A 23155-nucleotide genomic window follows, 5' to 3' on the forward strand; every position below is an offset into this window, starting at 1 on the left:
GGAAATTGATTTTTTCTATTCTAAATCTAAATTCTTTTTAAGCTAGTTTTTAGCTCATAATGTTTTTTAGGTAAGAAACAACCTAAGTAAATCATAGGAAGTTATAAAATAGTAACTGTGGTATAGTTCTATTTTTAATAAAATATTCATACATTATATATATATACACACACATATATTTACATATTTATGTAATACATATACATATATATGTATATATATTGTATACAATGTATATTGTATATATGTATACAATTTACATATATACATTATATATGTGTGTGTGTATACACACACACACACACACACACACACACATATATGTAGTCACTAGTTAAGAGTCAGATTGCCTGGGTTCAGGTCACGCTTTATCACATGACAGTCTGACCTTGAGCAAGTTGGTTTACCTCTCTGTGACTCGATTTCTTCATCTCTAAGGTGAGGATGATATTTATGACAATGCCTGCCTTGTGGTTAGTACCAATATAATGGTTAAAACCATGACTGATGCCCAGTACTCAGTAATCAGTACCCAGCGCTGCTTTTCGTCTTCCTTTCCCAGAAGAGCGGCATCCAGTTTCTACATGAATAATGGGTCCCATCCTCGGATCGCTGGCCCCCACTGTTCTTTGCTGCCCCTCACCCCCCACACCCAGCGCCCTCCCAGGCCCTTCCTGCCTTGTCCCCCTTGGTCTGCTCGCACCCTCTCCTCCGCTGGCTCCTTAGGCCAGGCCGCCTCACTGATCTCCTGACTCCAGCTGTTACCCCGCTGTAGTTCCTCCTCACTCAGCAATCAAGGGTGGGCTTTAAAAAAGCAAGCCAGTTTCTGTCTTCTCTCCCTGCATAGAGCCCTCCCGTGGCTTCTCCTTGTCCTCAGAATGACATCCAGACTTCTTGCCAGTGAGGTGCTATGTAATCACTGCTTCCCCTCTGGCATTATCTCTTACTTTCACTGCCCTGCAGCCTTCTTTCTGTTTCTAGAACATATGAAGCTCATACCCATCTGGGGCCTTGGCTCTTGCTTGTGTGTCTGTCTGTACCGTGTTGTTACGTAGCGGGAGACGTCTCATGGACCTCAGTTCCCTGCATCCCCTCCTCAGCCAAACCATGTCTGACTGGCTCTGCTGTATCCTCCCCTTGTATTTGCTTCATGGCACTTAATTACTGTTTCCTGGAATGTAAGGCCTGTACAAGCAGGACACGTGTCTCTCCTGTCAAATGTTTTTAGTCACTGAAGGAAAGGAAAATGTAACAGTGATGATTTGTAAGAGAGAATCTAAAAGAAAGTGCGTGTTGCTGTCTTCAGGGTGTGATTAAGAGTGTTCCTATGTCCTTTGTCTGCTTACCAGCATTTTGTGGAATAAGCATGAGTTGCTTTTGTTATTTAAAAAAAAAAAAAGCATTAGTGGAATATTACCACTTAGTCATTCAAGAGCAGGACAGTAGGCTGGAAATGAATTTAAAAGCTCAAATTTCTGAAAAATAGTAAAATGCCTGAAATTGCCTGCTATGCAGAAAATTTGTAAGTTAGAGATATTCATTCATTTTCCGCTAATTGGATTGACTTGGTTTTCAAATAAATTTTAAGCCAAATTGCAATCACTTTTTTTCTTTTTTCCAGAGAGAAAGCAAAGGCTGGCACAATATCTACTCACCTAGGATAGGGGCATTTGAGATTTTGTTTTAATAGAAACTCATGTTATAAAAAATTTATATGGAAATTTGTGAGTTGAGGGCTTCATATGCTAGGCTTAGCATATGGACTCTGTTCAAATGGGAGACAAATGCATATGGTAGCTTTGTCCGCACTCCAGTCCTCTGCAGTACTCTTGCCTGGAGAATCCCAGGTACGGGGAAGCCTGGTGGGCTGCCGTCTGTGGGGTCGCAAAGAGTCGAAAACTACTAAAGCAGCTTAGCAGCAGCAGCAGCAGCAGCAGCAACAGCAGTAGCTTTGTCCATTCTACTTTTATTTCTTCCACTCTTCAGAGTCCCAATTTCACGGAGTAAGCAGCTATAAACTTCCACTATTACTAGGCTCCACAGGAGGTTGTTTGTTGCTCCAGGCTGCTATGTGATACCTGTCAGGAGTAGACAGGTCGTAGTAGCAGGCTGTTACAAATAAGATAGTTCACTGCACCACTTAATTAGGTCAGACAAATTTTGCTGCAGACAAGCCATGCCATGAAGGTTATGTGGGCTCCAGTTGGCCTATTCTGGCAACATATTGGGGGCCTGAGGTTTGGGATCTTTATACTTGTTGCCAAGTGTTATTTCATCATAGTTATGCTTAGGATCTTGATAGCTTTTCAAAAAACCTTTAATATGTGTGTTCAATCATTATTGTTTTATGATATGAATTTAAAAATAGATCTAGGTAAACTATATTCATGCATGATTTACTGTATTGAGTATTTAATGTAAAAGATTTTTTTTTCTTTTGAAACTATAATAGTAAACATTTGAGTAAGTTTTATGTGGACTTCCATGTTGCTTGTGATCCAAGCAAGATGGCTGGGGTTTGATGACGAGAGCCACCCATAACCTGGATGTAGCTTTTTAAGTTACATGTCTGCTTCACAAGCTGATTGTAGGATAAAAATGCTCAAGGTTGTGTGCCTCTGTGTGTTTCAAAAATACACTGCTATCTTCGCATTTAGCTTGTTAAATGTGAAGATGACTCTCCAGGGATTTAAATTTTTGCATTTTGGAAATATAACGTGTATTTGAAAATACAACATGCCAAAAATACAAATATGTGTTTCAATAGAAATGAAAAAGATTAATTGAAAATATAATGTTATTGGGAGTGAAATAACGTGTAGGTTCGTCACAGGAACTTACTTTGAGAGTCTCAGTGTTTCAGTTTTCCCACATGTACAATGAAGCGATGCTGGTGCCTAGCTCTTACCACATGGAAGGTGGCACATAGCACTTGGTGAAAGCTGCTGCTGTTATCTGAGGTCTTCTTTATTTTCACTGTTGTTATTATTTAAGGGAATTTAGAACTAAGATGAATATGATAACACTCAGAATCACTAATACCTTATGTTTATACTTTTTTTCTTTTAGGTTCTTGCTCGGGTACAAGAGCCTTATATACTTACCAACAGTCTTTCTGCTGAGCTCCATTTTTTGGATGTTTATGACTTGGTTCATCTTATTCTTTCCTGATATCCTTCAAGTTTACATTTAAATGCATATCTCATTTAGCTTTTAAAAATGACTAAAATTTAGATACTAGATGAGATCCAGGGAATGCAAATCAAATTTATATTAATTTAATGGTCCTGATTGATGGTTTTTAATGTTGGAAATCTACTGAATTCTGGACGTGATCTCAGGGTACACTATGGAAACAGCAGGTGTTTAATATTAATTACACATAGGAAGGAAACAGTTTAACAATATATTAAAACAGTAAATGAACTGTAAATTATTTAGATCCATAAAAATTACTGTGTTGCCTTGAGGTTCTCTTTAAGGTCAGATGGTTCTTTTAACTTGGTCAGCAGTTATAGTGACTAATAAATCTGGATGCCAAGATTACCTGTAGAGGTGGAGTACTGAAGGAAATGTGTCCTCCTCAGCAGTAGTCAGTGCAGTGTTATTCAAGGCAGTGGTTTTCAGTGCACAGTAAAAAGAAATTTGCGTTGCCACCCAAAATATATGTGAGACAAAAGCACATCCTAATAAGTGCTTTACTCTAACATTTTTGTTTTTTATTCTATTTCCTTTTTAAAAAATGCAAGTCATAGGCCACTTAAATCTTTCATGACCTACTAGTGGATGGCAACTTGTAGTTTAAAAAAACAACTCATCCAAGGGATTGGTTTATCACTTGAGGAGCAGGGCCCAGGCCAAATCCAGTCACCTGAAAGTGAGGACAGGGGTTACTTATTAGTTTATGGCTATTTATAGCTCCCATTAGGAAGGATGCATTTTCTTCAGTTTTCAGAGTTCCCACCTCTTTCCAGGCTCCTTTCTCTCCCTCAAAGGGCCCTAGGAAACCATTAAAAGCCTTGCTTTTCTTATAGGGCAGGAGAATGGATGTGGTGGATAGACATGTACCTTTAAGCATATTCCTTTAACTCTCTGTTATTTCTCATTCTGGGAGTGATACGCTTTTAAAGAAAGAATACGGGTTATAAGAGAGATACGTTCACTCAGTTTATTGTTTGAACGGAATAAATGTAAAGTGAGAGAGGCATATGAATTCTGAGTGCATTTATCACCCTTCATTATAGCATGTTTTTACTTTAGTGATGCTCTTTATTTCTGAGCGTTATCTCTAGTACTTTTCAGATTCCTTTAAATAAATGGCACAGTATACCATGGGGGTCATTTTGACTTTTCAAAAGATTTTATTGCATTAACTTTCATCTATTGATTTGAGGGCAGCTTTTTAAGCACTGGCCTTATGACCACCACTTAATAAAGGCTTGGGTAATATTATGTGATACAAAAATACTTTATCACTTATAGAAGTCCCAAGGCTAGTAAGTGTTTTGGTAATTGGCGTAGTACTGAAAGGGCTGACTGATATTTTATTTACCAATTCATACACAGTGGAGTAAACATAGTTTTAAAATTGTGTTTCTTGATGACTTTTTAAAATGTGGGTAACTCATGCTCTTTTAGATTTTGCACCAAAAAAGTGTGGTAGTTTTTATATTGAATTATTTCAACTTTTCAGTGTCAATATTAACAAAAATGTTACTCCACCATAGTTTGAAAACCTTGATTACAGATGTATTTAGTTAGTATTCAGCTGAGTTTACTGCTGTTCAATATTTGTGAAGATGTCGTAATATAAGAAGGACTGATTTGATTTCCATAGCTGGACAGAATCTTAAAAGATGTTGGAGTTGACAGGAAGGTCTTTTACTGACATGTACAGCATGAAACCAGTTCTAATAAGCGTCCAGGCTGCTGCTGGTGGGTCCAGGTCAGTCAGTAGGTGGCGCCATCAGATCAGTGTTTTCCAAGCTGAGTGCTAAATGTTATCTGAACTGCCTTGGGTGTGCACTGACTGAGGTGCTGCCCTGGAAAGACCCATCCTGAGGGTGTAGACTAGTTGTGTTGCTGTGTCTGGATTACATGGGGCCTCCACTCCCACAGCTGCTTTGCCCATCACGGGAGGAGGCCCTGGGAACATTGTGGAAGAAATGTGGTCTTTGGAATCAGACAGAATGAATTGGAGTTCTGGCTTTTTTTTTTTTTTTTTTTCTTACTAGTTGTTATGTGAAGTGAAGTGAAAGTTGTTCAGTTGTGTCCGACTCTTTGGGACCCCATAGACTGTAGCCCACCAGGCTCCTCTGTCCATGAAATTCTCCAGGCCAGAATATTGAAAGGTGTTGCCAGTCCTTTCTCCAGGGGATCTTCCCAACCCAGAGATCGAACCCAGGTCTCCCACATTGCAGGCGGATTCTTTACCTCCTGAGCCACGGTACCATTGGGCAAATAATTTCACTGAGTATCAGTTTTCCTAAATTAGGAATAACAGTACCAAGTTCATCAGGTGCCTGCAAGCATTACTATGTTAGGATGTCTGTAAAATGCTGACCATAGTCCCCATTCTGTAAATACCTATTACTTTATTATTATCAGTTACTCTTATGAACAAAATCTGTGTGGAAGGTTATATGTTGGAATTTTAAGAGCAGCTCTAGGTTAGCTCTTGAGATGAACACTTTCTTTTAGTGCCTTTTGTGTGTACAGCAAGTGATATGTGGCTTTTATGAGGCAGGTTTGAGAGAAGGACAGAAGGCCTTACTGATAAGCTTGGAAGTAAGATTAAGATTCAGCAAAGAGATGGTGAACCACTGAACATGACGTTTGGGATTCCAGCTGTAGCTGAGTTAAGTTTAAGAGGAATAAATATGTGAAGTCCTAATACTGAGTTTCAGACAATCAGCGTGATACAAGTACACATTGTGGTGAGAATGACACAGCTTCAAGTCAAATGAAAAAGAACCAGGAGCTTTGACCAGAAGCCTGGTATGTGTAGTGATGCGGCTTTCAAGGAAACCAGTGTATTGTCTAGTAGTATTAGGATGTGAGTGTCTAGGCAAAAGACATCAGCATCTCACTGTCGACTGCACTGGTCAGGACACACCTGAGATGTGTTTGCTTTGTTTCAAATTCTGTTCTTTCGAAAAGAGACAGTGGCGAACAGGAACATATGCAGGAAAGCGTGTTGTACGAGCAGTGATATTGCTGCCTATCCTGGAGGTGTAAGCTCTGCCTTCCAATTTCAAGTGCCTGAAAGTCTGTCATTTGGAAGACAGTGCATTGTGCAGAATGAGCACTCAGTAAAAATGTTGGCAGCAGCTCCTGTAGCATCTGCCTATAGGGCAACTATAGTGTAGATTACAGTGTAGATATAAAGGAGCTGAAGAACGAAAACCAGTTAATCCAAGTTATAAAATGGCAGATCTCAGATCCATGTTGAGAAATATTCTAGCTGCAAAAGGGTCACAGGCTAACTGGGGAGGTTAAATTGTCTACAGATAACTATAATCCAGGGCTGAGTGCCATAGAATTAACATTCTTGGGTTCAGGGAAGGGAGAGAATCCTTTTCCACAGGGAAAGACCTCAAGTGAAAGGAAGGCTGTAAGTTAGGTCTTGAAGGCAGTTAGGACTTGGACATCCTAAAAGTATGATTTTAGAAGTAGATGGGGAAAGTGGGGAACACTTGAGAGCAGTGAACCATACAAAGCAAGGGCATGGGAACAAGGCATGCTTGGCTTTTATGTGAGTGAAGGGATCCGTTCATTTGGAAGGAGAGAATCCATCAATTTCTGCAGGACTTGTTCTAAAGATTATTCAGAACAGGAGCCCCAAATTTGTTCCACTCAGTATGGGAGATTATCCTGTGATTCAGTTGGAGGTTTTTGAGACTATGTGTCGTATATGTTGATCAGGATTTTAGGGGAATGCAATTTCAATTTCATACAGCTTTTTTTTGTGGGGGGGGGGGGGGGGGGTTGGGGATCCTGTGTCTTTCATAAAGCCAGGCCCGTCTACAGATAAACCAGTAAGCTAAACCAACAAGATCCATTCCTGCCTACCGGAACCAGATGTGGTTCTGCTGGTTTTTTTTTTTTGTGGATAAGAGCAGTGCTTCTCAAACTATAGTGTGCCTGTGCATCCCCTAGGGATCTTGGTAAATTCCAGAGTCTGCTTCTGCAGGTCTGGGTTGAGGTCTGGAGCTCTGCCCTTCTAATAAGCTCCCAGGTAGAGCCATTGCTGTGGGTCCAGGGACCACACTTTGAATAGCAAGAGTTTAGTTTGTTCTATGGCTACATTTTTCCACTCTGAAGTTTAGCACCAGGCAGCTTGGCAACACCTCGAAGACAGATACAGTTACTGTGTCAATATAATGATTTTAATTGGACAAGGAGAACTGGTTTACTGCTGGCTTATTGGTTCATTATTGCACATTCATTGGTCCTTCCCTGGAGCAAAATTTTCCTTTTTGATACAAAGGATTTGAACCACTTTAAAAGCACTTCAAAGTGGGTAATGTCTATCTTTGAAACACTTTATCTTAACTTACCCATAATATCTGCCTTTCCAAATAGTATCTAATTCGTAACCACTTTGCAAGGAGAGCAGTTTCTTTGTTTCTGAATTAACTCAGCCTAATACAACTACAAGAATTATGTTATTAAACTTCCATGTAAGAAATGTTTGCTAGCATTAATCTAATATATAGGGAAATATTTTTAATTAGAATCTCTGAACTCAGTGATTTGTTTCTTTGAATAGTTTTGTTAAAATTTATTAGGTGATCAGAAAATACTATTTTAGATGCACACAGGAGAGGCACAGTTACACCATTAGATATTAGATATTAATTTGCTTGGATCTGGAAGGTTTTTCAGTATTTAGGAGGTTCTTCATGTACCGCAACTATTCCTCTCAGTCTTTTATATGAGTTTCAACTAATGAGAAGAGATAATTATTAGCCAACTATGAGCAGATTCCTCTAGGAGCAGAACATAGGGTGGGACCAGGTTTTAGGGTTAGTCTGTGTAGTGGTGTGTGTATGTAGGAAAGGCACGGGTAGAGTGCAGAGTTAAAGAGACTCTTAAGCACCAGTGATGAAATGTGCCTGCATCATAATTAGGCTGTTCCTACTAAAAGTCTGATATGTTCCTTAACTGGCTTTCACATGTAGCAGGCACCCCTTTGTATTTCGTTTTCATTGTCAGCATAGTAGCCTTCCTCTATTTTTTCTACAAGACTTGGACAACTGATCCAGGGTTCACTAAGGCTTCAGAAGAAGAAAAGAAAATGGTGAGCTTTCTCTGTAATGTTACTGACTTGTTTTATAGAAGGGCATGGTAAACTATGTCGGTTTTTATTGGGACTGCATCTCTAGTGCCTGGCAGCTAATCAGTCTGTTAGTTGCCTCAGTCGTGACACACCCTTTGTGACCCCATGGACTGTCGCCCGCCAGGCTCCTCTGCCCATGGAATTCTCCAGGCAAGAATACTGGAGTGAATTGTCATTCCCTTCCCCAGGGGATCTTCCCAACCCAAGGATCGAACCCGAGTCTCCTCATTACAGCCAAATTCTTTACCATCCAAGCCCCAGGGAAGCCTGGCACATAATAGGTGCAGCGTAAATGTGGAATAATTAAATCAGCAAACAGATTTGTTCACTGTCATTTATTTATATGAAAGTTTAAAAAGTGTTTTTATTTTCCATTACAGTAATATACCACCAAGACTTTTCAGATATAATTTCTGTCAGTAGATATGAGCTCCTGCTTCTTTATAATAATTCTTAGGTAATGATCATACAGCTTAAATTCCCTTATGAAATATATAGAGAGTATCTAGGACGAGGCCAAGGGGAGTCCTTCTACTTACTGGCTGAGGAGATGCCCTTTCTTGTCCTCAGACTGAAATTGTCAGGAGTCACGGTGTGTTTCCCATTGCTCGTGAATGTTAGAAGTTGGGGAGATTGTTATTTTCTCTGTTATCTAAAGCCAGTATTCCTGAAAGCCTGCCTTTGAAACTTATAACCATCAGTTCTGATGTGTAGGTGGTTTTTGTTCCTTTTTTATGAGTGTATAATGTATGTGTTTATTTTTCTTTAGCATATTATAACTGAGAGATCATTGCCATTCATGGAATACAGGGAGGGGGTGCAATTTTTGTGCATTCTAATTTATTGACTGTGGTTGAAAATGCAGCCTTGAAAAGTCACATATTTCAGGCACAGAATGATATGGTGGCAGGTCTTCTAAATTGCTTTTCTAGCTATTGCAGTTTGGAGAGAGAACTGTGAGAATGGTATATAACCATGCATCATCCATTTCCCCAGTAAAAAGCAAACGTAAGGTCAAACTTAATGTCTTTCAGAGTATCATCACCCTTGCAGAGACCGGCTGTCTGGACTTCAGAACATTTTGTACATCCTGTCTTGTGAGTGAATCTTTTCCTCTATAATTCTTTTCCCATAGTAAAAGCAAATTCTTTGTTACAATGCTCATGTATGCATTTTTCACATCTTCTGGTATATTTGTACACCTTTCTTTTTACCAGGTATAAAATTGGTTTTTTTTAAAAATTTCACATTGCTGTCAGAACAATTTTCTGCCTTGAACATATGAGAGAATGATGTTTATAATCTCTTGAAGTTGCCTATGGTTGAATCTCTTTATGTGTTTGGTTTGCTTTTTCCTGCCATGAAGCATATGTTAGAACTAACTTGGAGTCTCAGGATCATGGTGACCCTAGAAACCGCCTAGTGAAACCTTTGATTTAGCAACTGAGGATTCATGGCCTAAAGAGAAGTAACTTTCCCCCAAATTACTGACAGAGCCAGAAATGTAACTCGTGTTCGCTGTTTCTTCGGCTGATACTCATCCTGCTGTGTGGTGCTGCCACATTTCCCCTTCATCAGTGTCAGTAGGCTCTGGACTCCAAATCCCCCTTATTCATGGCCTAATTAAAGTAGACACCTGGAAGTAAGAGTAACAAGGCCTTCCAGAGCCTAAGTGAATTGATGATCAATATAGGATTATTTGTGCCAGTGTGTCTTTATAATTTAGAAATAAAATTTTGCTTTTGATTTGTTACCACTTTGGGATTCTGATATCTGCTTTTCGCTCTCTTGATTGTCTCCTTAGATAAGGAAGCCATTAAGATCACTCCATTGCCATGTGTGCAACTCCTGTGTGGCTCGGTACGATCAACACTGCCTGTGGACTGGACGGTGCATAGGTGAGAGTGTCAAGTTTCCATCTGAAGTTCAGCTCTCTCTTCATTAATGCGTGTGACTTTAAGCATCTGTAGCTTTTGCTTGTCAGAGATCAGCTCTGTGGTCTTAATACTTTTGGAACATTGATTGTTGAGGTTGATAATAATTTTAAAGCACCTTTATAGATAGTATCCTATTTTATCATGAGAAGTTGGTATTACTATCTTCATTTTATTTTATTTTTTTATTTTTTTTAATTTTTATTTTTACTTTATTTTACTTTACAATACTATATTGGTTTCGCCATACATTGACATGACTCCACCACGGGTGTACATGCGTTCCCAAGCATGAACCCTATCTTCATTTTAGAGTTGGAAAAAATACTAAAGGTCAAATTATTTGCTTGAGTTCACTTTAGTAGTATCAGTTTTCCATTCCAGATAGCATGTTCGTTCCATAATTGGTATCTTATCCCTTTTATTCACCTTTTCTCCTTGCCTCCCAGGCTCAAGTAGGCACCAGAGCCAGAGATGGCAGAGGTCTGGGGTCTGCCTTCCCTGGGAGTATTTACTGTCCTGATCTGCAGCCCTGGGTTTCCTCTGAGCCATCACAGTAAAAGGCAGGGCTTTATTATGAGGAACTTCAGAGTCTCATGAGTCTTCAAGGGGAGGCTATGCTTGTAGAATCTTGATGAACAAAAGGCACCTTTCCGTGGTGCATTTTGATATTCTCTACTATTGGGAAGATCCCCTGGAGAAAGAAATTGCAACCTACTCCAGTATTCTTACCTGGAGAATCCCATGGACAGAGCCTGGTGGGGTACAGCCCATGGGGTCACAAAGAGTCAGACATGACTGAATGACTTAACACTTCTATGAGCTTTTGTGTCTACAGTACAGGTGAAGAGATCATTCCTGTGTTCCCAGGCTTTGTGGACCCCATCCCACCATAGGGATGAGATGAATGGCATTAATGACAGGCAGCCTTGAATGGCACTGAGAAAACAATAGTATAAGCCCACATGTTTTTATCACACCATGTTTACGTAGTATTTTCATTTACATCATCCTCTTTGGTTGCCACAGGCTTGTGAAGTAGACAGAAGAGGATATTTTCCTCATGTTATGAGAACACTGAATCAGAAGTTAAATGACCTACCTACCTGTAGTCACACAACTTGTCATTTGTAGATCAGGGTCTCCTGATTCCAATGGGTGGTGTTCCTTCTGCTGGGCTTTGGGAAGCTGGGAACATCATGGTGGCTAAGGAGCTTTGTGTCATTAGCGTCAAAATGCGGCCGTTTCCAGCATGGGGAGGGGCAGCACGTGCAACAGTGGGGCTTGGACACCTGGCACCTTCGCCCTTCCCTGCTTCTGTAGACCTGTCTCAGGTACTGCAGGTTGCCCCTCTTCTGCTGTATCCAGCTCCGTGCAAGATATCTGTTGCCCCTGTTTGTTTTCTGGGTTCCCCTGATTGAGTCAGTCCTTGATGTCCAGAAGTCACACTTGTATAAACTCATTCCATGGAAGGAAGGAAGAGACAGGGTATGATTTGCCCACTCATTTCCCTCCAGCACTGTAGAGGCCATCCTAGGGCTGTATAGGATTTACTTAGTAAGCTTTGTTCTCTCCAAAAAAAAAAGTGTCTTCTTTTAGTAAGTAATGAATAAATATTAGTTCAGTTGATGTGGACATTTGAACAGGGCATATCAAAGCTGTTTGGTTTGGGTTTAATGCCATTTAAAAGCAAAACAACAGCTTAGTTCTTTTTTACTTTAGTGAAAGCTTTTGACAGGAAATTGTTTAATAAGACCTTGTTTGGAAAATCATTGTAAGAAAGTGTTAAATATGTTGTTTTTCTTTTTTGATGTAGGTTTTGGCAACCATCACTATTACATATTCTTCTTATTTTTCCTTTCCATCGTGTGTGACTGGTTTATATATGAATCTTTCATCTGTAAGTATACATTTTTCTTATAGCACACTTAGACACCCACACTTGATACACTGTTTCTTGTAAACTCTTTTATATCACATTGTGGCTGGATGACTATAAACCATACCCTAATAAAAGTGAAATGAATGCTCTTAAGACTCTTTCAGCATCGGGAAGCTGTAAGAAATGCTAGGAGAGGTTAGTTGTCAGTAATTTGTAAGAGATTGAACTCTGAAGTAACCTTGATAAGTTTGAGAAGTGGTCAAAAATAGACTCTCATAAGTGCAGATTTATCCCTCAGTGAGATGAGTAAAAATCAGTTGCTCAAGTACAAAGCAAGGGGAAGTGATAAGTAAATAAAATAGGGGGCAAAAGTTGGTGGTCGAGAGGTTGAGGGAGCGGGGTGGAGGTGGTCATAGTACTTAAGGCACAGAACTCTGAAAGCTCGTACCATTTGATAAATATCAAGTCAGGACTTAGAACTGATGGGAAAACAGTGACAGTGATTGAAAGGTTGGAAATAATAACTTGGAAGAAAACAGCAGAACACTTATTCTGCTTCTCTGAGAAAGGAAAACAACTTTTCAGTAGCCGTGCAGGAGGTTGTCAGTGGCTGGCAGGGGTCGGGGGACTCATGTAGGGAGTGACGTCCAGCTGTTCCAACGTGATCGAGTAAGAACAGGGTTTAAATTGAAGCAAGGAGGATTTTGGTTAGCTCTTAAGAATTGCATGCCTGTGCTTTTCAGACCTAGGAATAGGCTACCTAACTGGAAAAGCTTACAGAGCTTATAGTTTATTTTGATTTTATTGGTTTAACTGTTTATCATTTATTTATTCTGAAGGTTTTGGGAGCATTTGGTTCTAGAGGCAGAGGCTTTACTTCTGATCTGTTTCCATGCACACTCCTGTTATATTCATGCTCAAGTCTTGGATTTTGCCAGTAGAATACAAGTCTATTGCTTGAGCTAAAATGTGGAATGATTCTAGCAGATGTGGAAAATTTATTCCTACATTTTTTCTTTTCCTCTTTAGCATCCCAAGTCCCACCACTCCTTACTCCCCCCACCCCACTCACCAGCCGGCCTTCTCTAGGTTAAATTTTGTTTCATTTTTGAAAGGTAATTTTCCCCATGCTGTCCGCAGCCTCTCGAATCTCCTTCCAGAAACATCCAGGATTACAGGTTGTTGGTTGTTGTTCAGTCGCTCAGTCATGTCAGTTGTTTGCGACCCCATGAACTGCAGCACACCAGGCTTCCCTGTCCTTCACTATCTCCCAGAGTTTGCTCAGATTCATGTCTGTTGAGTCAGTGATGTTAGCTAAGGATCTGATCCTCTGCAACCCCCTTATCCTTTTCCCTTCAGTCTTTCCCAGCATCAGGGTCTTTTCCAGTGAGTCAGTTCTTCACATCATGTGGCCAGAGTATTGGAGCTTCCTCTTCAGCATCAGTCCTTCTAATGAATATTCAGGGTTGATTTCCTTTAGGATGGACCGGTTTGATCTCCTTGGAGTCCAGAGGACTCTCAAGAGTCCCTTTTGTTTTGTTTAGAGATTGTTAATTGATATTCATGAAATGGTCTGTTTTTAGCCCTGCCATAGGCATGGAGAGGACCTCAGTTACCTTGACAGCCCTGTTTCTACCAGATCCCTTTGGTGTCTCTGATCACTAGGGAATGCTTTTGGAGCTTAGTGTAACCGCCACCATCTCAAATGGAGCTGAGTCAGAAGGTTGTGATCCCTGATCTCAATTCTTTTCAAAGACCATCAGTAATCCTGAGCACTGAAATTTTAAAACTGCTTAGATTATTTATGTCCTATGGAATAAGAAATAAAAGATTTTTTTTTAAAAAAATGCTTCTTTCTGTTGAAAGAGCTGCCCTTTTAAAGCCTGAAAATGAAGCATATTCCTGGAAACCCTTTTGGAGCTGGGCCCCTGGACCAGCCTGTCCCTTGGGCTTGATCCTCAGGGAGAAGAGCCAGGCTTTATGCCGCTCTTGTCTCTCCACACTCTCTTGTCACTAAAAATAGTCACCTTTGTGCGGGGGCTGTGTCCAGCACAAGACTGCATTGATAAGGACAGAAGTAATTTTCCATCACATTCATCCTTTCCAAGTTGCTTTCTTATTACATGCATTTGGTTCTTCCCTCCTCTTTGTCTTTATTCTCTGGCTCAAAAGCAATTTTTGTATTACGTTTTTTGTTCCTTAGAAACAGTCCCACCTTACGTTCACTAACAACTGTGTAGACTAGCTGAACATGTTTTGTTACTTTAATGTATTGTTTTGCTATTTTGTGACCACCACAGTATTTCTTTACACTGAACAAGAGCATTATGTCCGTTTATCATTACTTCACAGAAGTCAAAAGTGAATTTTCACTCCATTTTTCTAACAAGGCCTCATTGTCATCCCACCTTCCTTATTATCAACACTCCTGATGCTAGAACACTGCTATGTACCCTCCTTCTCGTGGGATCCAGTTCTAGCTACTCTGGCTTTGAGCAGCCTCTGTGCATTTCCCCTTTTGTGAGGTCTGTTTTCAGGGTGGATGGTAAGTCACTCAAAGTGTCAACATTCTTCCTACAAGCTACAGGACAAAGATTTTTAGGTCATTGTTAGAACATCATAACTGTCAAAGCTATTAAAGATGAAAATGATTGATCTAGAGCACAAGTTCCCTGTTATTAGCCAGTGGCCACCTGATAAAAATGTATTATTAGTACACATTAAAGTGTTGTATTGCATAACATAATGTATGTGGCCACTTGCAGCCATATCTTCGATAAATCTGAAATCAGTTCCGTGAAAATTCCTGCTCGAAGTCATGCAGTGTTATCAAAATTCCCAGAAGGGAGCAGTAGACGTTCAGAAGCAGAAAGAAAGTAGATAATCTTTCCCACTCAGCAGCTGTTTCCTAAGCCTGCTGTTGGAAATTATATATATGTATTTTTTGTCGTATCAGGTGTGTATGTGGAATGCATCTTTGTTTGCTGTCCTAATGAGCAGCTTTAAAGAGAGTGTAATTTGCCTTAAAGTTTTTTTACCTTGATTGTTGCTCTGTGATGATTGCCCTTAGAATGCTTCTGGCATATATTCATGAAAGATTGTTGGAAATCAAATGGGACTCCAAAAAAAAAAAAAAAAGATTTTCAGGACTAAAATGGTCAGACAGTTGATATTTAAGTCATGGACATGTTTCCTTTCTGTCCCAGGAGCTCTTAAGTGCTGCTTTGGGAAAATGTCTGAAACTACTTATCGAATTGTCAGAGGCATTTATAAAGCCTCAAGGTGCACATCTATACAGTTCTTATTTCCTTGTCCTTTATGAATGCCCATGATGCCTGTTTGATGTCACTGATTTTTACATGGGGCTTCTCTGGTGGCTCAGCTGGTAAAGAATTCGCCTGTAATGTGAGAGACATGGGTTCGATCCCTGGGTTGGGAAGATCCCCTGGAGTAGGAAATGCAGCCCACTCCAGTATTCTTGCCTGGAGAATTCCATGGACAGAGGAGCCTGGCAGGCTACAGTCCATGGGGTTGCAGAGTCTGACGTGCCTGAGTGACTTTCACTTTTGCTGCCTGGAAGATCTGTTTCTTTTTTTCTGCCTATTCCTGCCTGTGTTCTCCCTACTGATGTTCTTGGCTTCCTGGGTTAGGGGGTCAGTATCATGAAGACCTCACTTTGGACTGACATATGAATAGATATTCCTGCAGAGAAACTGAGCTGCAGCCATATGAATCTTGTTCTTTTTTTCCTTAGGGGTGTCTGACTCATGAGTTCTCTCACCTGGCTTTTCTCCCTCTGCGGGATTAATTATGGTCCCATTGCACAAGTACAGTCAGTAACTGCCTGCTGTAGGTTGTGTTACAGTGATACCCAGGTGCTTATAGGATTTCTTGTGTCCTCAACAATAGCCTGTTGAGCTGAGCCCTTAATAAGAATTTATGTTCAATTCTGTAATAGACCCTTGTCTTGCTGTAACACGGATAAGATAGAGAATATTCTCAGACAAATATTCATTGAATATATAATCATTCTCAGTTATCAAGTCCTTGAATAACTAACTTCTGACCAGTCTATTTTATGCTGAGTATGCTTTTAGTGATGGTTTTATAAAGGTTTTGGTTTTTATTCCTTCACTGCCAACTACCAATGCAGTATTGTCATAGCCTTAACAATACCATTAAAAAAAAAAATCTTTGTTGAGCTGACATTTATTTGGAAGATAAAGTCTTTAAGTTGAGTTCTGATCTGTGCTATTATGTGTTACTTTCTCTTCTCCCTAAATAGAACTGCAGCGATTTTTATCTTCTTGAAGAATGACCACTAGCTTGTTACCATTTTAAATAATGGATCCCTCTTTTGTGACTTCACAGATTGGTCAAATCATTGCACCACAACATTCAAAGAAGACGGACTATGGACCTACCTCAATCAGGCTGTGACCTGCTCCCCTTGGGTCATGTATATCTTCGTGTTAGCAGGTTTTCATTTCTCATGGTCAGCGTTTTTATTAATAAATCAACTTTTTCAGGTATTTATTTATTTTCTTATAGTGCATAAACAGTAACATATAGTGAGGTAGAAGGACTTAAATTTCAAATCAGAAGACTTAGATTTGAGTTCTCCCTCTGTCACTTACCCTGTGGGTCTGGGCATGTCATTTGACCCCTGAATTGCAGTTTCCTATAAAATGGGCGGGGGTTGGGGGGTGTAGTAATTGCTGTCAACTCTAACAGAATGGTTTAAAGGTTAGAGTAATAAGGTGTTAGTATAGTTGTAAGAGTTATCTAAGCTGACCTCTTTAACAGATAGAGGTCAGAGAGGTGAATTGAATTGCTCAAGATCACCCACTGAATGGCAAAAATCAGAACTGGTAACTTAGGTCTTCTGACAATTCCATTCAAGGGCTTTTTCTGTCATATAATTAAACTATATGGTGTGTAAAAGCATGGTATAAACTATAAAGCATTAGGCAGACGTGAGATGATTATGTTCCCTCCCTTTTCCTAGCCCTGTTTGTTATCCTTATTATTATGTGGTACTTAAGGGCATGGAAGTGGAGAAGAAATGAAAGATGCATCACTAACCAATGGACATACACTTGCAGAGAAGGTCATGACCATAGAAAGGTCATGCTCCAGGGCAGTAGCCACCACCTTCAGCTTTCTGTGAAGCTTCTGTTCCTTCCCTGCTGCGTGCCTGCCTTTAAGAGCGTAACCTAATTCCCATTGTTGCTATGGCCTCCCTCATGGAATGGACAGCCATGATCAGTCTGAGCCAATTACTGCCAGACCTCAGATAATTAGAGCATTACTCAACAAAAGCAAAATGTATTCCATTTTTATGAGGAAGTAACCAATTCTGCAATAATAATAAAAAGTAAAGGAAGGAAAAGGGGGAAAATGCTGAAGAAAGGAATTAAGCTGATAATACTGACTGAATTGAGGTTTCTGAATATTCGTCCTAATCTCCTATCCGACATCTGTAGACTCGGGCAGTAGGAATGAATATTAGCAGGACTTCCCTGTTGGTCCAGTGGTTAAGACTCCTTGCTTCCACTACATGGGGTGTGGGTTTGATCCCTGGTATGGGAACTAAGATCCTACATGCCATGTGGTGTGGCCAAAAAATAATTTAAAAAAAGAATGAATATTAGCGTCAATGATTATTAATATTATAATAATCATTTATAATGTGTGTGCACTCAGTCGTGTCCAACTCTTTGTGGCCCCATGGGCTGTAGCCCACCAGGTTCCTCTGTCCATGGAATTTTCTAGGCAAAAATACTGGAGTGGGTTGTCATTTCCTACTCCAGGGGATCTTCCTGACCCAGGGATCAAACCCTTGTCTCTTGCGTCTCCTGCATTGGCAGGTGGATTCTTTATCACTCACACCACGTGGAAAGCCATAATCATTTATAAGTTAGTTCTAAGAGTCCAGGAAAGGAGAAAGAAAATTAGAACTGATGTCTCAAATCCTAGGTTCTGCCTCTAAATCCACCTCTGACTAAGTAAAGGTATTAGTCACTCAGTCGTGTCCAACGCTCTGACCCCATGAACTGCAGCCTGTCAGGCTCCTCTGCCCATGAGATTCTCCAGGCAAGAATACTGGAGTGGGTTGCCATGCCTTTCTCCAGCAGATCTTCCAAATCCAGAGATTGAACCTGGGTCTCTTGCATTACAGGCAGATTCTTTAACATCTGAGCCACCAGGGAAGCTCAGCCATAAGCAAGGCACTCAACATCTCTTAGGCTTAGCTTTCTCATCCGTAAAATGGACACACAACTTTGGCACAGTCTTCATCTCAAATGTTGAGGAGCCCACTGACGGGAAGGCACTTTGGAATATGTAAAGCATATATAAATAATATATATATATATATTAGGTATTATTAATGCAAATGATTATTTATATATGGTTTACGTATTCCAAAGCACTTTCGCGTCAGTGGCCTCACAAACATTTGAGATGGAGACTGTGCCAAAGCCATGTGTCCATTTTACGGATGAGAAACCCAAGCTTAAGAGATGTTGAGTGCCTTGCTTATGGCCATAGGGCTCAGTTAGAGGCAGAACCTAAGACTTGAGACATCAGTTCTAATTTTCTTTCTTCTTTCTGGACTCTTTAAAGAAGTACAAGTATTTGAGGATATAATATCTTTGCTTTTTAAAAGAAAGTTTGTTTATACTCTCTAAGGCCGGAAAGTGAGCTCAAAGTTTTGGATAGTTTTCAAATAGGAGAATTCAGAGTAAAGTTGTTTTCTTAATAAACAAAATAGTCCAGTTATTTGAAGTCTTTCATTTCCTAAGTGCTCTCATGAGTCATGGTTTTGACTGTAGCAAGTCAAACTGAGAGGGTGACTGCTGACAGGGACCATGGACTTTGTTCTCATGCTGACTGAGGTGTCCATCCCAGTTCTGTCATTTTCTAAGCTGTGTGGCCTTGGACCGGTTGCTTCACCTCTACCAACCTCTGCACTAGATCATTTTAAACATACTATTGCAAGTCCTTAGACAAGCTGAAGAGGGTGCTGTGATAATCTGTGTTTTACAGATAAGGAACTTGATGTTTGAGTTGTTTGAGAATTGGATGAGATATCTCAGTGAGTAATATTGGTTTTAATGATTCAAGAATTTTTTTAGCTTCTTTAATTCTTACCCTTCCCCAAATTTATAGCTGTCCTTATAAAGGACAATTTTCAAATGTCCTTCACTTCAGATTAACTTTATTTGACCCTTTTCAAAGAGATACTAAGGAGCATACAGAGGTTGAGATAATTGTATTAATACTGACATTATGTAGCTTGATTCATCTGAAATTTGAATGCTGAATGTGTTGAGAATCTAAACACTGCCACAAGCCACGGCCTGAATTGCTAAAGCAATCATTTCACAACTATCAGTCAATGCCCTCTGCTTTCTTGAAGGTTAATAAAAAGCAGACAATCCAAAAAAAAAAAAAAAGCCCAGTTGCTAGATTTACATAGGAGAGTCTGGGTTTGAGCTATCAAGTCCTTTCCCTTACCACGATCCTTGGTTAGAAGGCATGGTGATGTTGTCTTTGGCGAAGAGCTGATTGTTTATCAGTGTCCCGTGATGCTCTGCCAAGAGTGATGAGCCTCAGTGTGGTGGTGTGGGGGTTTTTTTTGCATACCTTCCAATATTCTTTTTCAGATTGCTTTTCTGGGCCTGACCTCCTATGAGAGAACCAGCCTGCTGAAGCAGAGCAAGCACATGAAACAGACATTGTCCCTCAGGAGGACTCCCTACAAGTAAGTGAGACCTGTTCCTCCCTCTGGGTCTATGGAAGGTGCTGGCCTCACCGTCACCACCTGTGGCCCTGCTGCCATCCTCCCAACTGGCTTCCTGATGGAGCTGGACCTCTTCTTTCTTGGAAGCCTCAGTGATAGCAGAAGAGTGGTAAGGTCATGAGCCCCAAGGTGGTAAGAATTTGGGATTTAGTCTACTGGACCAAGCACAAACAGTAAGTGACTTTGAAGTTTTGCCAAGCCGGGGGATCTTTTCAGTCAAGCCACATGGTCACAAGGTTGCATATTGCTGGCATGAAGTCAGTGTGAGATAACTGAGCACGTGGGTGAGAAAGCCAGCCACAGGGCTCTCTGCAGAAAGCGTTAGATTGCGAGCTTTGCCAGGATTTTCAACCTGACTTTCTATCACCAGTAATTCTTTTAGCCCTATGGTTTAATGAGCCCACCCGTGTCAAAGAAAAGCTACTTTTTCAGGTTTGGGATATGTTCTCCCGAGAGCACCAGCTGTATAAAACCCGTCCTCTGTCAAAAATGAGTGTGTCTGTAGGAAGGCCATCCTCTTATGATGTGAATGATCAGGCTTTGAAGCTTATCTCCCTGTCACATATATCGGGATCTGGAGGCCAGGAGCACTGCAGAGGTGACCCAGGGCCCTCCAGGGATTTGAACGCTTACTGCATATCTCATGAGCAGTCTATTTTAAAGCACACTCATGGTACAAGATGAAACTGTTAGGCTGTTAGACAGGGAAGTCAGAGCCTGTAATATGACTGTGATGTGTGTTTGGAGAAGAGAAATTGACTTAATTGGGAAGAGGGGGCCAAAGTGATGGAGAGTAGAGACTGGTGTTAAGCTTGTGTTGATTGCTGGAGACTGGCAGTTGTAATAAGTCCCTTTCTCAGGGATGTAACCAGAAGAATAAATATTTAGTCCACCGAAGTATGGACCTCTTTGCGATAGAGGTGTAATTTTAAGCTGAGCCTTGAAAGACGTGGGGTTGGGGAGAAGGAAGGAAGGGCATTCTAAGCCCTGGAGAAGAGTCTGAATAAAGGGCCAGAGGTGAGCGAGCTGGGGCATGACGAGTAACGGCAGCATCCCTGGAGGAACTAAAGGTAAAGCCTTGGAGCCACTTTGAATCTGGCTTCCAAATGCTGCTCAACCCGAAGGTTTGTCTTATTTGTCCTCCCTAAGTTACTTTTACGCATAGCCAGCTCTTGAGCTGGGCCCTGTCAATCTCCAGCATGCCTTCCCGCTTCTACCCCGTCAGTTCCACGTGGGCAGCCCTCTGTCTGGGAAGCTGCCTTCTGAGCAGCCTTGGAACTCTTTCCAGTGGCTCTCACTAACCAGCAGCAGCACACGCTCAGCCTCACTCACAGATGTGTCCTCATGTACGATGGGGCACACGTGTAAAAATGAATATTCCTGATAACTGGAACAGATAGTAGCACTCAGGAATTTAATGGAGGACAATAAAGACGGTGAAGATACATGCAGTCAGGATGGCTCCAAAGGTGAAGTGGGCCTTGCCCTGGGCCTTGAGAGCTGGTAGGACTTAAGAGGATGAGGGTGTTACCTGATACGAGATTAGTGAAATGTGTGTTCCAGGGTAGTAGAATGGCCCGTGCAGTTGTGATCATGGGGAAAGTAAAGCCACGGTAGCTATCACAAAAGGTACGTTTGGAACATGGAAACCTGAGGAGTCTTGGGGCTTTATTGTGTAGGGCTGTGAGTACAAAGATGAGGAATTTGGATTTGACCCTCTTGGCAGAGGAATGTCTTTAAAGGGTTTTGATTGGGAGATGAGGAGCTATGATGTATCATGTTTTTGGAGGCCCAATCTCCAGTATGTAAGATGAATTAGAAGGAATTGAGACAGAAGCATCATTTAGAGAGTTTCTTAGAAGAATCCCATCTTATTGATTGTGTGTGTGTGTTTCTGGCCCGTCTGGCCTTCGAGATAGTCCAGGTCTGAATTAGAGCAGTGGAAATGAAAAAACAAAAACTTAATAGTGGTGGTGACCGTTCAGTAAGTGAGGATCCAAAATGAACTTAAGTTGCCAGGAATCTCAGAATAGGGATTCACGTTCAGAAATGGAGCCAGGCTTCAGTTTTTACCAAAGGGTCCCAGGTTCAAGGAACTGTCTGATTCACCTCTGGATTTCTGTGGGATCTTAGAAGGATGTGTATTGTAAATTCTCAGCACACATTTAGGGTTTGAGTAAATGTTTATCAGGTGCTAACAGGAAATGTAGTAAGATGCGTTCTGTTCCTTTCTTGGCAGCCTTGGGTTCACACAAAACCTCGCAGATTTCTTCCAGTGCGGCTGCTTTGGCTTGGTCAAGCCCTGTGCAGTAGACTGGACTTCACAGTACACCATGGTCTTTCACCCGGCTAAAGAGAAAGTTCTTCGCTCAGTATGAAGAAAAGCACCCCGTAACTCTCACTTTGATTTGTTTGTACTTACATCGATGCTCTGTGGTCTGCAAGTGAAATGAAGATTGAGAGTTCACCTAAGCCCAAAGGAAGGCACAGGTGGCTTTTAAAGCCATTTGGTAAAAACAGAAGTTCTCAAGAAAGCATTTACACGTTTTCAGGTTTAGTAAGACGGACTGTTCCTGAACAATCTTAGCCAACGTCTAAAAAGAACTTTTATATTTTTCACGAGAAAATGCAAGTTCCTTTTTTTTTTTTGGCGATAATATTCACCGATTATGGAGAAAGTGTGGTATTTTCAGATACTTTATTGGCTGTTTCAAAGTAGTACTATTCTTTAAACTTGTAATTTTTGATAAATTATTTGTCTTTGTTTTATCTATAAATATGTAAAAAAAAATATTTAAATAGATGTACCTGTTTTGCTTTCACATGTAATAAAACAATTTTTTTGTAGCTGAGATTTAGTTTCTGAAACTTGACACTTCTTGAATCTTAAATTAAGAAAAGGTGTATTTAGGACTGAAGAAACATTCCCAGTTCCAGGAATGAGGTGAGATCATTGTTAATACAAATAAGCAACTTTTTATTTCATTTTCTGTTTTACTTAGAAAAGTGAACATAGGAAATATTAAAGACTAATTAGAATTTTTACTTAGCACTTTTAAAATATTAGATGGATGTGATTGTAAATGCTAATTTCCCCCTTCTGGAGGAAATGCTAGTTCAACTTTAACTCTTGGTATTATTTATATACATATACACACACACACACACACACACACAGATATATATACATC

The 23155-nt window shown here is 40.5% G+C and overlaps 1 protein-coding gene across 1 annotated transcript in view; it reads left to right on the forward strand.

Moving 5' to 3' along the window:
- The window catches only part of ZDHHC13 (zinc finger DHHC-type palmitoyltransferase 13), a 52349-nt gene extending 29555 nt beyond the window's left edge, over positions 1-22794 (forward strand). The window contains exons 10-17 of the mRNA XM_068977213.1: positions 3070-3170; positions 8178-8302; positions 9376-9438; positions 10146-10239; positions 12092-12175; positions 16529-16686; positions 19828-19925; positions 22204-22794. Coding sequence (XP_068833314.1) covers positions 3070-3170; positions 8178-8302; positions 9376-9438; positions 10146-10239; positions 12092-12175; positions 16529-16686; positions 19828-19925; positions 22204-22342 — 862 coding nt within the window. The 3' untranslated portion in view covers positions 22343-22794. The remainder of the gene's footprint in view (positions 1-3069; positions 3171-8177; positions 8303-9375; positions 9439-10145; positions 10240-12091; positions 12176-16528; positions 16687-19827; positions 19926-22203) is intronic.
- The last annotated feature ends 361 nt before the right edge of the window (positions 22795-23155 follow it).

Source organism: Capricornis sumatraensis, chromosome 8 (assembly GCF_032405125.1).
Source record: "Capricornis sumatraensis isolate serow.1 chromosome 8, serow.2, whole genome shotgun sequence".
NCBI lineage: Eukaryota > Metazoa > Chordata > Mammalia > Artiodactyla > Bovidae > Capricornis > Capricornis sumatraensis.